Raw genomic sequence first — 15,353 nt, forward strand, 5'->3', positions numbered from 1 at the left:
ACCACTGCTCTAGGTCATCACAACCAGACGGTCTAAATCTTGCAGATTTTTCTGCATAACAGCTCTAAGATACGGCCTTTGCTGTCCATCCACACTGCTAAAACTCTCATTCAAGGTCAAGGTCTCATCTTGTATCTTAATTACTGCAACATCTTTTCCCTCTGTCCTTGAAAAATGCTATCTTGCCCTGCTCGTAGCCCATTCAGAATACTGATGCAAAGATCATTTTTTGAGCCCATTGCTTTGACCATGTTATGCCTCTGTATGCATCTCTCCACTGGCTCCTCCTTCTCTATTGCATCAAACATAAGCTGCTTGTCTTCATTTGCAACACCCTTCACACCCTATTTCCATCCTATCTATCATCTCTCATTTACTGTTGAGATGTCGACTCCCACCTTGGATTGACCCGTCATGCCAGCTTTCATCACCCACTTGTTAAATATTCAAACAAGCATCTTTATGCTTTCTTTCATGCTGTCCCTTGTGCTTGGGAAAAGATCCCCATAAATAGAGCCCTGCAAATCTGCAGACCATTTTGTGGGATTTGATGTGGATACAAATTTTATATCTGCACAGGGCTCTACTGATAAATAGCTGCAAATCTAACTCATTATCCTCTTTCAAAACCCTCTTTAAAACTCTCCTTTGCTGTGATGCCTACAAAAAACTTGACAACTTTTAGGCCGCTGGTACTCTTATACCAATATTGTCGCTTTTTGTTTCAGTGTAATCTCCCATTGGTCTGTCCGTACACATCTGTTGTCTCTTGCCTTATACTTAAGTTGTAAGCTATGCAAATTCAAATAATATGAAGAGTCATAACCCCTCTATGCTAGAGTGTACCCACAATCTTGCCCTAAATGTCGACGTGGTCATATTCATATGCACAAGATTTACTGAAGGTGTTTTACAAGTACAGAAACAACATACATGAACAGATACCAGGCAATAGGACAAATGAACAATTCATTAAATACAAAACTTACTAAAGAAAAGCAAGACTGAGAACTAAAAAGTTAATAGAACAAGGTTTCTTTATGCAAATGAATGCCCAACCCTGCAAATCCTTACTCTTGTGAGTAGTTCTTACTTATGTGAGTAATCCACTCATTGCAAACAGGAATCTTTATCCTTTATATAGCATAGACTTCTATTAAATTAATTTTAAAGTTCATATATCTAACCTATCATAATAATCAACAGTGAAAAAGAATGTTTAAAGGTCTAACGAAACACAAAACCCAGGTGGGGTTCTCTCAGCTGTATAACTATAAGGAAAAGCAGTACCAGCTGCCAAGTACACAAGAAATGCTGAGACAGATTAAATCCAGTGCAGAGTAAAATTTAAAAGATTCAATAAAATATATCTGGATTTTAAATTTTAACTAAATATAAAACAGTACATTGATTTTTGTCTTGTCAGTCACACTGAAGCATGCACAATTAAATTCCTTCAAGTCCAGGCTTGATACTAATATATCAAATATAGAGCATAACAACATTCTTTCCATATTTTTCACCTTTTCATTAAAGAAAAAAAGTTATTTTTTTTTCTATAGAGAACAATGTGCAAGTGCGGTATCCACTAAAAAAGATTTACAAATATAGATTTGGGGTATTTTACCTTTTTTATTATTCATTTGTGGTCGTGCCCATTTTATATAAGGTGCTTTCCAAACGGTCACAAAAGACTATCTAGGCTTCAAGGAGTTTACAGTCTAGGTGGTTTTTCTTTTTAAATCTTCTGTTCATATAATCCCATGAAAAAAAAAATCACATTTATGCACCCGTCGGTGAGTGTCCTAAGAAAAATCAAACTGTCGACTGGACAATTCAGTTTTCCCTAAAGCCACTGAAATAATCTGTGACTCAGTTTATTCTGGGTCAACAGTTTATTTTAAGAAATTAATGGAGAGAAAAGTTCTCAGAGTGCTTGCTTCCTGGAGCTTTGTCTGGGCTCTCTTCCATATGCAATAAAGACAGTAGTTGAGCTTGTCACAGTTCAGGGCAACTGTACCTGTATTTCCCCCGGCGATGGTGCACCAAGGGAACCTACACTCAGGTTTCTGTCTCCCCAGCCATCCACCCCTCTGTTCAAAGACATGAATTTTTCTCTCTCCTAACCAGGGTATTTCCAGGCTGCACAGGTCTCTGCGGGCACTGTGAATTCTCCAGCCAAGTCAGACTGCCGAATCAGTCCTGCTCTGCTTTTCTCCTCAGAGGCTATAAAAAGTGTAATCACCCACAGTTAAGTTACCACACAGCTCTTTCTAAGCAGGCCCATTTATTCTTGAGGTAAAAGCATTACAGAAAAAACTATAAAAAAAACCCTACAGGCATGCTAATAAGCTTACCAAAGATCACCCCAACTCCAGGACTCTGGTCAGTGTCAGACATTACAACTCTTTCCTGTTGGTCCTGTTGAAGGTCCTGTCCATTTACTAGATCAGAAAGAAGACCCCGAGTCAGTTTAAACTCCAGTTAACTGATCCAAAGTGTCCTTTCTTTGTTTGCCGGGCTCTAGAGAATCCAGTCTGAATCAGTGTGTGTAAATCTTTCCAAGTTGTGGTGCCCTTTGGGAGGTGTTACAACCTGAGTGAATTTGCCACTGTTCTTAGTTCCCAGAGGACTGTGCTCTCTCTCCCCACACAATCCTGGGCCACAGTGATACATAAACTTAATAAGAGTGAGAGCTAACTCAACTCAATAAGAGCTGTCCAGGGTATTTCAAGAAATTGCCGCCTGTCACAGAGCTCAGCTAATATTCTATTGAATTATTCAAAACTAGTTTGGTCATTTTGTGAAAGTCTAGAAGAACGCAGGGTGTGGTTGTGACCTGATTCTATAGAGTGTGCAAAGGTGTGGTAGGGAGTAAGAAATCCCACAGCCCTTTTGCAGATTCTCTATTGGGGCTACTTGCATTGCAACTGAGCTCTGTGTGCTCAAAGGATTGTAGGGGCTGCACCTGAGATGCGATGGACTTGCCTTTGTGGCCCCCTCTACCCCAAACAACTGAGCTGCATGGCAATGCAGGGTTTATGTTGCATTCCATAAAATATATCACTATTCCCCCAGTGCAACAAGGGCCCTAAGAAAAATTAAGTTTCTCTTTTAGGCACAGTGCCACCCAATGCTCCCCCTGGGACTATGCACTCATGTTCTATCGCCTACTCTGGACATGCAAATAGCACAATCTAGTCCTTAACTAAAAAACTCAGATACCATAGCGTTCTGCATACTGTAAATGCCTAGCTAGATCAGCAGACACAGACAGGCTGTCAGTCAGAACTCAAGAAAGCATGAGCCGTTCCAAAACTATTCTGTGGTTTAATTTCTTACATCAGATTCATGAATGCATCCAATATGCCCACTTTTTTAACAATTCTGAAGTAATCATCATCTTTATTTTTTGGTAGTCTGCGGTTGGCAGTGGAAGCTGGCAAAGGGTCAATGCCCAGGTTGCAGTGAGATCTCCTCGCTATGCAGTGTTTGATCTTTCAGAAGGAAAATCATATGTTTTCCGAGTCTTGTCAGCAAACAAGCATGGCATTAGCGATCCTTCTGAAACAACACCACCAATTCAAGCACAAGAGACCATTGGTAAGACAGCATAGTAAATGCCACTGATACTTAAAAAAATGCAAATAAAGTATGCTTTTAAAAATTAAAGTGTGCATTATAATCAAATTGAATTGTATGAACAGGTGTATTTTTCAAGGGCAACCAACTTGCCACATTTTTGTTGCATTTGGGATTCTGCATAGCTATTGCATCTCCTTTTGCTGTGTAATGGAAGTGTTAAAATGTTAAATTAATTTCAGTTGGTCGTTCTTCAATGGCGCTTATTAATGTGAATTTTTACAAAAGTAGGACTAGATATCCTGGCCAGACTCCAGTTTAGGTAATTATAGGCTACCTTAATTTCCCTGTAGCTTCAGTTAGATGAAATAGCCTTTCCTTCCCTTCCTAATAACCCTGTTGAGGATTGTTGCTGGTGCAGAATTCCAATTTTTCACAGGTGGCTGCATTTCAGTGATAACTGAAGATATGTCTGCACACACAGTGGCTACTTTTCAAAATTCACCTAAATTGTATACTTGGATCCCACATGTACACATGCAAATGGGAATTTAGGGGAGCAATTACCTACTTTGTGTTCAAAAGTGTGGTTGTGTACTCAGTTTAACAGTGGTCACAAACAGAAAGCACCAGTTGCCACATTATGGAACTCAGATATCACAGTATTTCAATATACTTACTAAAGAATAAGAAACAACTATATTATTTAATATGGCACAATATATAAAATGCTAATAGATACTGACTTATATCAACCAGGGTTTTAAAAATTCAACTCACCACCTATAAGGTAATTTGAGATCATTTGGGATGAAATAAAAATATTTTGTGTTTGTACTTCTATAGTAGCTTTGATTTATACCTACTTAATAAACATAAAATACTTAAATTGTTTCCCTGACATTACGGGGGCCTCGGGCCCTGGTGCATCTCGGGTCCTTTCTATCTTCTGCCTGTGGCACAAAATAGTCTAGTGTTCTGTGAGCTGTAATACCATGGTCTAATTTTGATTATTGGGTCTATTGTGTGGGTGCTGGGTGGTGTTGATGGCCTGTGATGTACAGGAGATCAGTCTTGGTCCCTTCTGGCCTTAAACTCTGACTCTAAATCGCAGAACACTCCACTGAGGTAGGCAATAAAAATACTGGATTTATTTTACCCAGCTCTAAAAATCAGCCACACCTAGGAACAGCTGAACATGGCACAGTGACAACTTGGGACAGGAAGTGAAAGATACCATTTCAATTGAAACTGCAAGAACATTTTAGGTAGGGAGAATTTAATTACCTGAGCTGGAATTTATGGTTAACCTTCCTACCATTCAAGCTGCAGTACCAGGTAAATGTGCAGTACCGTGTAAGGTATTATTATTATATTTAAATAGTAACAGACCAGAAATTGTGTCCATCTTCTTTCTTTAGTTTTGTGCTGCTTGCTACAGTTCCGGCTACAGTCACTTGATCCTTTTACTGATATAGCTTTGTGAGCTATTATTCACTGCTGGGTGAAATTTACTCCTGTGCACAAGCTCCATGCACCACTTATGTCCCGTATTTTGAGGCCATAAGTGGAAGTTACTTGGTGCATAGACCTTGTACAGACCTTCAGCACAGAGGTGAATTTCTCCTCACTATAAAGATATTCAGGCCCCCATTCAGGATTTAAGTCTATCTATATTCAGGGAATCCATCCCCGTTTAACTAAGTTCAGTTAAGACTTGCTTAACTTCACACATGTGCTTAACTGCTGTAATGAATAGCAATGCTTTCCTAAATCAGGGCCTTATCAGTTGTTTTGAAAGTAGTTTTTCCTACTGTTTTTTTAGTTTTGTAGTCTTTGTACTTTTGTAAGTTTCATTTGCTTCTGATAGGTTCAAGAATACTATAGTGGGTGCATTTAAAACATTTCTTCTGCTAGTATTCATTGTAAGGGCAAGCGTTCGTTCTCATACTGAGATACTCTTTCAAAGAGAAGAAACTTTAAGTGAGTCTACTTTATATAATGTAAGTAAAATCAATAAAGCCCTGCAGTATGTAACAGGAATAGCCAGACATATGAATCACTTATAGTACAGCAACTATGCCAATGTATCACATAACAAAATGAATAGAAAAAGTCACAGCTAGTAAGATTTAAATCCTGGAAAGTATACAATGCTGTATCTAGTTGAATTAGTCACTACTTGTTTATATATCCGTTACTATAAACCTAGTGAACATTTCTGATATCTCTTTTGCATAGGTGTCCCATCTGCTCCTGGTCGCATACTGGCAACAAGAAATACAAAAACATCAGTTGTAGTACAGTGGGACAAGCCAAAACATGAAGAAGATCTGTTTGGCTATTATATTGATACTTCTGTGGTTGGAACAAACCACTGGGAACCTTGCAATCATAAACCTATTAAATATAATAGGTACTGGTAATACCTCCGTGTATCCAGATAGTTTGAAATCTATTGCATATTAATATGCTGTACAGAGCTAGTTGGAAGCTTTCTAACAAAATGTTTTCTATGAAAATGTCTATTTTCAGGAAATTGAAGTTTTTATGGGAAATGTCCATCTTTGATGATAGGGGGCGAGGGGAGGGATTTTCACCAAGCAACCAAAACCTTGAAAGCTGAAAAAGAATTCAGATGGTGTAGCAAAAATTCGTTTTCATTGACATGTTCCTGTGGAGGAAAAAGGCATTTTCTGACCATATCTAATAATATACCCCACCCTTTCATCAGAAATCTATGTCTATCCCACCCGTAGTAAGTGGCTCAGAACATTAAAGAATCTGTTAAGGATACATGATTTAAAATGAACAACAAATATTTGATGGTTTTTTTTTTTAAATCAGGTTTGTGGTTCATGGTCTGACAACTGGAGAGAATTACATCTTCCGTGTGAAAGCTGCGAATGCTGTGGGGGTCAGTGAAAATTCTCAAGAATCTGAACCTATAACAGTACAGGCAGCCCTCAGTAAGTGTGGTTCTGGGCAGCTCTGCTTTGCATTTGTTTTGTGGGTTAAAATTTTGATACCAACTAACTCCTATGGTCTTATTTAGACTAAGAGTACCCTTTTCAGACATGGAACATCTGTCAGCGTGTTAAAGTTTACTATCATGCATTTGGCTACTGTGCAGGGAAAAGACAGTGTAAAGGAAGAAAGTTTTTTTTATGAAAGACATTTTAGAAATCCAGGGCCAGATTTACCCCTATTCCCAGGCTGCTTTGTGTTGTTAAACTTGCCTGTGACAGATTTCTAATGCTCATTTAGGGCAAATCAGTTTACTAGTCAATCTGGTGCACCAAGAAGACTTTCAGGTACTACCAGGCTACACCCAACAGAAAATTGTTTGATTGCTGGAACAGTCAAGGCAAATGCCTTTCCTGTCTCTCACAAACAGCCTTGGATGCCTTCTAGTTGGTTATTATTTATTTATTACCCTTACCTAACCACCATCACAGTCATATGCAGCAAGTCTATTTACAGCTTTTCCTAATCCTCAGCCTTTTCTCCCGAAAGAGAAAGAACTCTTACCATCCTGAGATCCTCTTTCTGAGCTTTGCTAGCCTTTTCCTTTGGACTTCCTTTCGGTGCTTTTAACTAGCCTCTCCACCAGGTGGGATAATTTAGCTCTTTAGCTAATAAACCCCCAGTCTGCTTAGGCAATTAAGTCCTCTCCTCTTCCATCAGGCCTTTCCTAGTAAAGCTAATGAATGCTTAACTGATCAGAGTGCTGGATCAGCTACTGGCTGTCACAATTAGATCAGTAGGTTTGATGGAAACCCAGATTTCCTTTTAATACAAAATATAGTCGGGAAGATCCGCATCTTCCAGCATTCTGCAAGCAAAGCCTCAATCTAAGCAATCCATTTCTGCCCTTAGTTGCATGCTCCATTGGCTTGAATAGGCATCATACAGGCTTATTGGAGGGCATAATGGTTCCTAGGGCCACAATGCACACACACAGGTAAAGTATAATCTCTATTTCTATTCTGCCTTTGATTCCCCAATTGCATTCACAGCCTTGAGACTTGAATGAAAAGTAACAAAAATGTCCTGCACTTGGAAGATCAGTTTGATTTAATAGTGTATTCTTTCAGTAAGAAAAATTTTCAATTAAATATTTGAATGTGTTCTCTTTCAAAGTTGCAGAGGAAGGACAATCAACATTGCTTTCAGAAATATTTTTTTAAAAGATTTGGATATTAGAAGACTTTTCCTTAACCTTTGATATTTTATTATTGAAAAAAATCTATTCTATTTGATTGTTTTAGGAGGGAGTGTACCTCATATCGGTAGGTAGTAGGAAAGTATGCTTACATTTGTTTACCTTTAGATTCTAATACACCTGCACTTTTTAACGTTGCAGCATCTCTTCTCAGGCACCATTGCAGTCACTTAGTCAGTTGGAAGGCATCAAAATAAAATAAAAATAACAGATTTTTTGGAATTTGTCTTCACATTTTATTTGAAGTTGTTGGTTGCATGGGGCTGCATCATTTAACACTGCACCGTCTTATGGCCCAACCTTGCAAACCCATACACCTGTGAGTAGTGCTTATCCATATCAGCAGTCATAACTGGGAACTTAATGGGAGCACTCACATAGCTGAAGTGACTGACATGTGTGGGTTTGCAGGATCGAGGCTTTCCACCGGTAAGAATTCACTGGTGCTCACTACTATTTAACTTGACGGGGTAATAGCAGAAAAGCCCAGGCTGGTTAACAAAAGCTAGACCCACTCTGAGGTGCTGAGATACGTTTCACATGCTTTATTACAACTGGCTGTGAATGGTGCTCTGGAGTTTCACCCGTATTTGGAAAAGAACAATGCCTGTCTTTGCTGATTGCTGTCAGTACTTCATGCTGATCGTAAATACAGCTCTAAAAGCAGAGACTATATTGGGCCTCGGGTAGATTTTTTTTTCTAGTCTTTTAAATGTGATGGGCCAAATTCTATGCAGGAAGACCCAGTAACTCAGCTGAAATGCTCTGGGGAGCTCCAGGGGAGGGAACCTAGCTAGCACTGCTTAGAGAACTACAGATACAGGAAGGGGCACCTTTAGCGAAGGTTATGATCACAGATGGCAAATGCAAGATAGTGCTGGGGGAAGTGCATGTTAGGCCTGTTGAATAGGAGTAACAAGCAGCACAGGAAAACAATCTTACAAACCCTCTTGCAAGCTCTGGAGATATGCCTTCTCCTGGCTTTAGCAGGTATAATGTCTTCGGGGAAAACTCACAAAGAACATTATTCTTCCTGGTTCAATGTAGCTTAGGCTTGTGGCATCTTAACAAAGCTCACAGCAGTGAACATAGCAACCTCGGTTTGAAGTACATGCTAGAAGATTTCAGAAGCCTTGGTCAGGAGGTATTTTCATTAACATCAACATTGCTGAAGACCCTTTAGTGTTGAGTGAGACATCCTTGCACCTATTTGAACATTTCAGCGTATTAGGAATGTGTTGATCCAGACAGCCTTCTGTTCCATTCCATTCCAGCCATTTTATAACTTGCATTGTCAGCATTATTGCCAAAGAATGCAAAATCTGATAATATTGGGCAGACATAGCAGCAAAAACTCTTTTGGCAAAGGGTCTCTTACTTGCTTGCTGTTGTTCACCAAGGTATTAGTCATCTCAAAGTGAATTTTTATTACTATTCTTACAGACCATTGCGTAGATGCAGTAACCTGTAGCCATATGTTATAGAAGAGAAGAGGGGGAAAATGACTGTATTTCTTCTAGCTGTTGTGTTTTGAACACTGTACTAATACTCAGTATGCTTATTTTCTTGTAGCCTGTCCATCACATCCTTATGGCATCACACTCCTTAACTGTGATGGTCACTCAATGACTCTCGGGTGGAAACTGCCAAAGTTCAGCGGAGGATCACCAGTCCTTGGTTATTATATAGATAAGAGGGAGGCTCATCACCATAACTGGCATGAAGTCAATTCTTCCCCTGTTAAGGAGAGAATTTATACGGTTGGTATTATTTTACTCTTGGACAATTGGCAAAGTTTTACTTGTTTGAAGGGACACTACTAAAAATGGCTCAGTCCCCTCAACTGTGTGTTGTGGAGAGCTACAAAGTGTGACAAACTTGAGAATTGGGGTGGAGAGGCATGCAGAGGGAAAGACAGCAATGCAGTACAATCCACTGCCCCCCTAGACCTAGAGAAGTATGGCTGGTTGATGAGGGAGATTTGAGGAATAGATTGGAAACATGTTTCCTATTCAGGGCAGAGTAACTTGTGATCTAAAAAGGTGTCATACACCAGGTCTTTAACATATGGTGGGAGGGCAGACGAATATGGCTGAGCAGGCTACTATGCTGCCTGTAGTGTGGGAGGTCTGGAGAGAGAACAGAGATGGGCCAAGATCAAAGGAAGCAGGCCTGCCCTTTCTGTGGCTCTCTCCCCTCAGCTAAAAAGAAAATCATGCTCCAGCCCTACCACTTTGCCTCTGGTCCAGCTTCCAGTGGAGAGCAAACTCTGTTCTAGAGCAACAGAGGGTCATTATGGATTGATTGATGGTACTTCACATAATTTATGAGGTGCTTTCCAAACAGAGAATAGGGCATGGCTCTTGCCCCAAGGAATTTACAATCTGAAGACACAGAGAGAGATTGGGTGGAAGGGATACAACCATTTAGTAGTGAAGGTGGTGCTTCACCACGTTGGGGTAAAATTAGGTTAAATTATTACATTTTTATTTATTTTTCAAATTTTCTTTCATTTGAAGCATCAAGGATTGGCTACAACTAGAGATCAGACACCTGGTGTCTTGGTCACGTGCTTAGGGGGTTAACCTGCTTGGCATATTTCAGGATGGTAGGGACCTTTCCTCAGGGTCAGATTGGCAGGGACCAGGAGATGGGAGGTTGCCTTCTTCCAGCATGGGGCATGGATCACCTGCTAGGATTGTCTGGGCATGCCTCATCTAATCAATTCTCTGCCATGGCAGGGGAGTCAAGCATTGGTGGCAGCTCAGTCTCTCCTGTTCTCTGCCCGTGGCACACAATGGTGTAGGACTGAACTGCTTTAGTCTAACCCAAGATACTGGACTCCATATAAGGGTAACTGGATGGAATGTAATAGGGGAAGTCAGATTAGATGATTTAATGGTCCCTTCTGGCCTTGAACTCTATAAAACTATAAATTAGAAATTATTCGCAAATACTCCTCAGAATTATCAGTATGAGTCCCCTAATTTCCCCATAAGCCTCTCAGCAGGAGTGAGTCTTTAGGAGAGATTTTAATGCAAAGGAGGCAATATCCTTGCTGATGAGCTCATGCACAGGAGCCAGCATGGAAGACACAGGGATGTATGTGTGAGAGCTGACAACTGAAAGGAAAGGCGGGCATTACTGGCTGAGCAGCTGGAGCAGGGGGCATTGGGGAATGAAAGAAGGGCGGATAAGTATGAAAGGGCAGAGTTAGTCAGGGTGTTAAGTTTTTTCTTCTATGCCTTTGTAAACAAATAATGCAAATTAAGAAAAACAAATTAGTCTTTAATTCATTTGGTATCTAAGGTCACAGTCCTCCAAGTGGCTGTGCTTGGATGCAGGAGTGTATCTGCTTGCAGTCATCTGAAGGATCGAAGCCTGAAATACTGATTGAAATAAACAAAACAAAGCTTTTAGGCACATAACATATTTTATGATGTCTGGTAAGCATACTAGGCCCTCTGATACACAGTATTAGAACATAAATAGATAGAGAGAAACCAGGAAATCTATGGAGATTCATCCTTTTCCTAAATTAAATAATTGTACCTTACTCCATAAATATGTTTTCCCCTTAACTGGTGGAGGGTTAAACCATTTTTACTGGCTGCACTAAGTTCTTATGTTGTTAGTTAGTTTATATTTTAAGAAATTCTGGCTAAATTCTTTTAGTGCCTGGCATTCTCCTAGCTCAGTTTGGTTTTGCTTTGATCTTGTATTTGACGCTAGTTCAGAAAAACTTTCAAGCATAAATCTCTCTATTCCCATCAAAAATTAAATACTACATTAAGATCCTTCTATTATCTCCTTTTTCTCAAAGACTACTGACCTAGTTTCTCTAACATTTGTGAACATCTAAGATCCTCCAGGCCCTCCACAGTGGTGCCTGTGATTAGCTGAGCCTTCCCTTTCACAATTTTAACGGAAAATAAAACGGGAAGGAAATCTGCAGAGTCTGTGGAGGGTCCAAATGCAGAACCACCACAGTGATTGTGCTGCTCAAGGGGCCAGGCCACAAATAGGCCCTGGGACTTTATGGTCTCCATAAGCTGCAAAGCTGAGCTCAAATAGTGACGCGCTCACCATAAAAAGCCAGGAGAATGACAGATGTGACTAGTGGCTCTGGCTTGGATCTACTGGCCACCAGCTGTGCCCTGCTGATCTCATCCCCAGTGCTATCTCCTCCCTTTCTAGTGTCTATAATATTTAAAGAAAAGAAATAAAAGCCCTACACAACTAAGTACAACAACTGAGGAAAAGCACCCAAACAAGACAAATGCAGGATCTGAGTTATTTAAATATACTCCTCTCCCAAGGGGTTTATTTCCTTTCCCCTTAGATTTCTGTTATCCACCCTTCTTCCCCTTCCACTCCTCAGGATGTGTCATTATTTCCTGTTATGACCTAGGTTGTGCCCTTGTCTTATTCAGCCGAGAAGTACGGCCTCTCTAACACCCCCGGCTCAGTCAATAAGGCCTACATGTATCTGGGCTCTGATTGAACACAGCTCCTGCTCTTCAGATATACCCCCTTGTGAGCAATTGGTTGGGGAGGGGATAGAAGAGTAGAGAGTGGGCATAGGTGATGGAGATGATCCTCTAAGTAGCTGGTCACTCATGAGGTCAAAGTAAGCTCCACCTTTTCCAGAGTGCAAAAATGTATTTCCCACTGCAGCAAGAGGAGGGAAGAGGAGGAACTGTGACTTGAAGGGGTGTGTGTGAGGGACATTACTAAGGCTGATTGTGTGATGGCGAAAGCTGTGCCTATATGAGCTCTCTTGTTTAGACTGTAAGATCCTTGGAACAGGATCTTGTTTTACTTCCTTGTACAATCTATAGTGCTTAATAATGATTACATCAATCAGTGAATAAATGAAGGTTTTTATTATTAAATTTCCAAGGCCTTGAATAAAAAGTAATACATTTTCATGTATATTAATTTGTCCTTGGCTGTTTTGAAAAGGTAGAGGATTTGACAGAAAACTCCTTCTATGAATTCAAAGTTGCTGCTACAAACCTGGCTGGTATAGGACTTCTCTCAGATCCCAGCGAGCACTTTATGTGTAAAGCCTGGACCATGCCAGAACCTGGTAAGTCTATTAGTTCCTCATAATACTCAATTTAATGCAAATTCCTTGCAACACAGTCAGTTTGAAATCCCAGTGTGAATATAGAAGGAAGCTGTAATTTTCTTACAAGAGTTCCTGTCAAATTGCTTCAGTAGGATGTGTCTGATTTTCAAAAAGCTAAACTAGAAGTGTACTAAATTTGCTGTTACACTGTGAGTGGATGAGATGGCCCAGGTGATATGAAGTGTGTTGGGGGGAGGGATAGCTCAGTGGTTTGAGCATTGACCTGCTAAACCCAGGGTTGTGAGTTCAATCTTTGAGGGGGCCAGTTAGGGATCTGGGCCAAAAATTGGGGGATTGGTCCTGCTTTGAGCAGGGGGTTGGATAGATGACCTCCTGAGGTCCCTTCCAACGCAGATATTCTATGTTAAGGTTTGAATCAGACACTTATTAGTGGTGAACAAAAGTCATTGTCACTCGATGGCTCTGTGTCCTGTGTGAAATGAATTGATGCCTTCAGTCAATTGCAAGTGAACTGATATATCCATAGCACAATATACACCCTTACAGTTGCACCCATTACTGGCAGTCCCAACAATGTAAGTGATCTCTAATAAGGCAGTTTATAAATAGGCTGACACAGGAAACAAGCCACTACTAGGAAGGCTATTGGCAGTGTCTAGCAAAGACTAAGGGAATGTTCTATATCCCACTGAAGTCAGTCAGGGTATGTCTATGCTACAAAGAAACCGCAGCACCAAGTCTTGAGCCCTAGTCAACTGACTCAGGCTCACAGGGCTACAGCCCAGGCTCTGAAACCCTGTGTGTGTGTGTCTCAGAGCTCAGGCTCCAGCCTGTGCCTGAACATCAACCAAGCAATTTTAGCCAAGCAGCCGGAGTCAATTAGCCTGGACTCTGAAAATCGGTGCTGTGGATTTTTTTTATTGAAGTGTAGATGTACCCCTACACTCTTCCCATTGACTTCAGTGGGAGTTGTGTTGGGCCCTAAACAAACAGAGAGGTAAAAGCCCTATTTGTAGTCCCAACAGGACAGCATTATGGCCCATTAGCATATTGCGAGGAAAACTGCAGTTCTGCTCTCCATCCTCCTCAAGCTTCAGGCTTCAGGACTGTTAATCACAAGCACTAAATTTACTTTTAAAAAATGTTAAATGAGAAAATGTTACTGGCCCAAGATTCACAGATCACAAATGCTTAACCCGTGTAGGATTGTAAAAAGTAACTCTTCTTTGGTTATTATTGGGGAGCATTCAGAGCGATAATTTTGACTCCAATTTTATTTAATTTCAGGTTCTTTAGTAAAGGGCACATTTTGATGCCCTCATTCACCTTAAGTAGCACCTTTCTTCATGAATGGTCCCATTGACTTCAATGGATCTATTCATGTCTGCTTCCTGAACCAAATGCCTTATTGCATTAATTTTCTCTGGGGAAATTTAAACTGCTTTTCCTACAACTAGATAAAAGTTCTCCCTGACTCCAGTGTGGCTTGATGGGGTTTTAAGTCAGAGGATAATTTTATGATTCTTTTTATTTTATATATGGAAAATAACTTTGGACTGGAATGAGAAACATTTAGCGAAATTCTCCATTGAGTTATACAAGTCCTATCTGTTGGCTTCTATGATATTACAATGGTGTAAGTAAGAGAAATTGACTTGCTGTCCATTATCACATGTGAGATTTTCACATTCTTTTGTAAGTACTGAGGATCAAAATGACATCAAGGGGTAGTTACTCTTCTGAATGGGCCAAGTACTGCACTGATTTACTCCCTCTGAAATCTTCCACAAAGTCAGTGGAATTACCCAGTGTGTGAACAAGCAAGGATTTTGCCCTTTTGAGTTTATGTCTAAAAATAAAATAAAAGGTGTCTTCAGGAGACAAAGAGGAAATAGCTTTCATTTCCATGATGAACTGCTTGATCTTTTGCGCTCCGCAGTCTGATTGCATTGTTCTCATTTATGCAGTTAACTGAACAGGTGGTATTAAATTTCTTCCTGCTAGAAAAAAAGCTGTTAAAATGTTCTCCAAATGTTCTTTGAAAGTAGTGTTAGAAAATGGCTTAGCAACAACCAAAAGGAGGAAGTGTGATTTGAATTAGGATGGAGTGAAAGTCTGAGCCTTTTATGCTTATTACATAAAGAAATTCCATAAAAACATACATGTCTACCACACACCTGTAATTGCTGTGGATATTGGAAGAGCTCTTACACATTTTGGTACAGAAGTGAGGTTCTTCTACAGGTAGGCCAAAACCCAATGCAAGGTTTCCAATTTCTAGTCCAGTGTGTAGGGGAATAGCTGGTGTCCATTTTTTTTCCTACAAAGCCCCAATCTTAGGTATATCTGTGAGCCTCTATGAGTTTACAATGTCAGCTAATGAATTAGTATTCTACATGAATTAGAACGACAAAAGATTGCACTGTTTACTAGTAGTATAGAGTCCTCTTC

General features: G+C 40.1%; 1 protein-coding gene across 1 annotated transcript in view; it reads left to right on the plus strand.

Moving 5' to 3' along the window:
- The window catches only part of MYOM2 (myomesin 2), a 174,925-nt gene that overhangs the window by 120,332 nt on the left and 39,240 nt on the right, over positions 1 to 15,353 (plus strand). Inside the window, exons 16-20 of the mRNA XM_073336199.1 lie at positions 3,420 to 3,603; positions 5,824 to 5,998; positions 6,430 to 6,551; positions 9,380 to 9,567; positions 12,773 to 12,899. Of these exons, the coding sequence (XP_073192300.1) occupies positions 3,420 to 3,603; positions 5,824 to 5,998; positions 6,430 to 6,551; positions 9,380 to 9,567; positions 12,773 to 12,899 (796 nt within the window). The remainder of the gene's footprint in view (positions 1 to 3,419; positions 3,604 to 5,823; positions 5,999 to 6,429; positions 6,552 to 9,379; positions 9,568 to 12,772; positions 12,900 to 15,353) is intronic.

The sequence above is a fragment of the Lepidochelys kempii genome, chromosome 3, assembly GCF_965140265.1.
Source record: "Lepidochelys kempii isolate rLepKem1 chromosome 3, rLepKem1.hap2, whole genome shotgun sequence".
In the NCBI taxonomy this organism is placed as follows: domain Eukaryota; kingdom Metazoa; phylum Chordata; order Testudines; family Cheloniidae; genus Lepidochelys; species Lepidochelys kempii.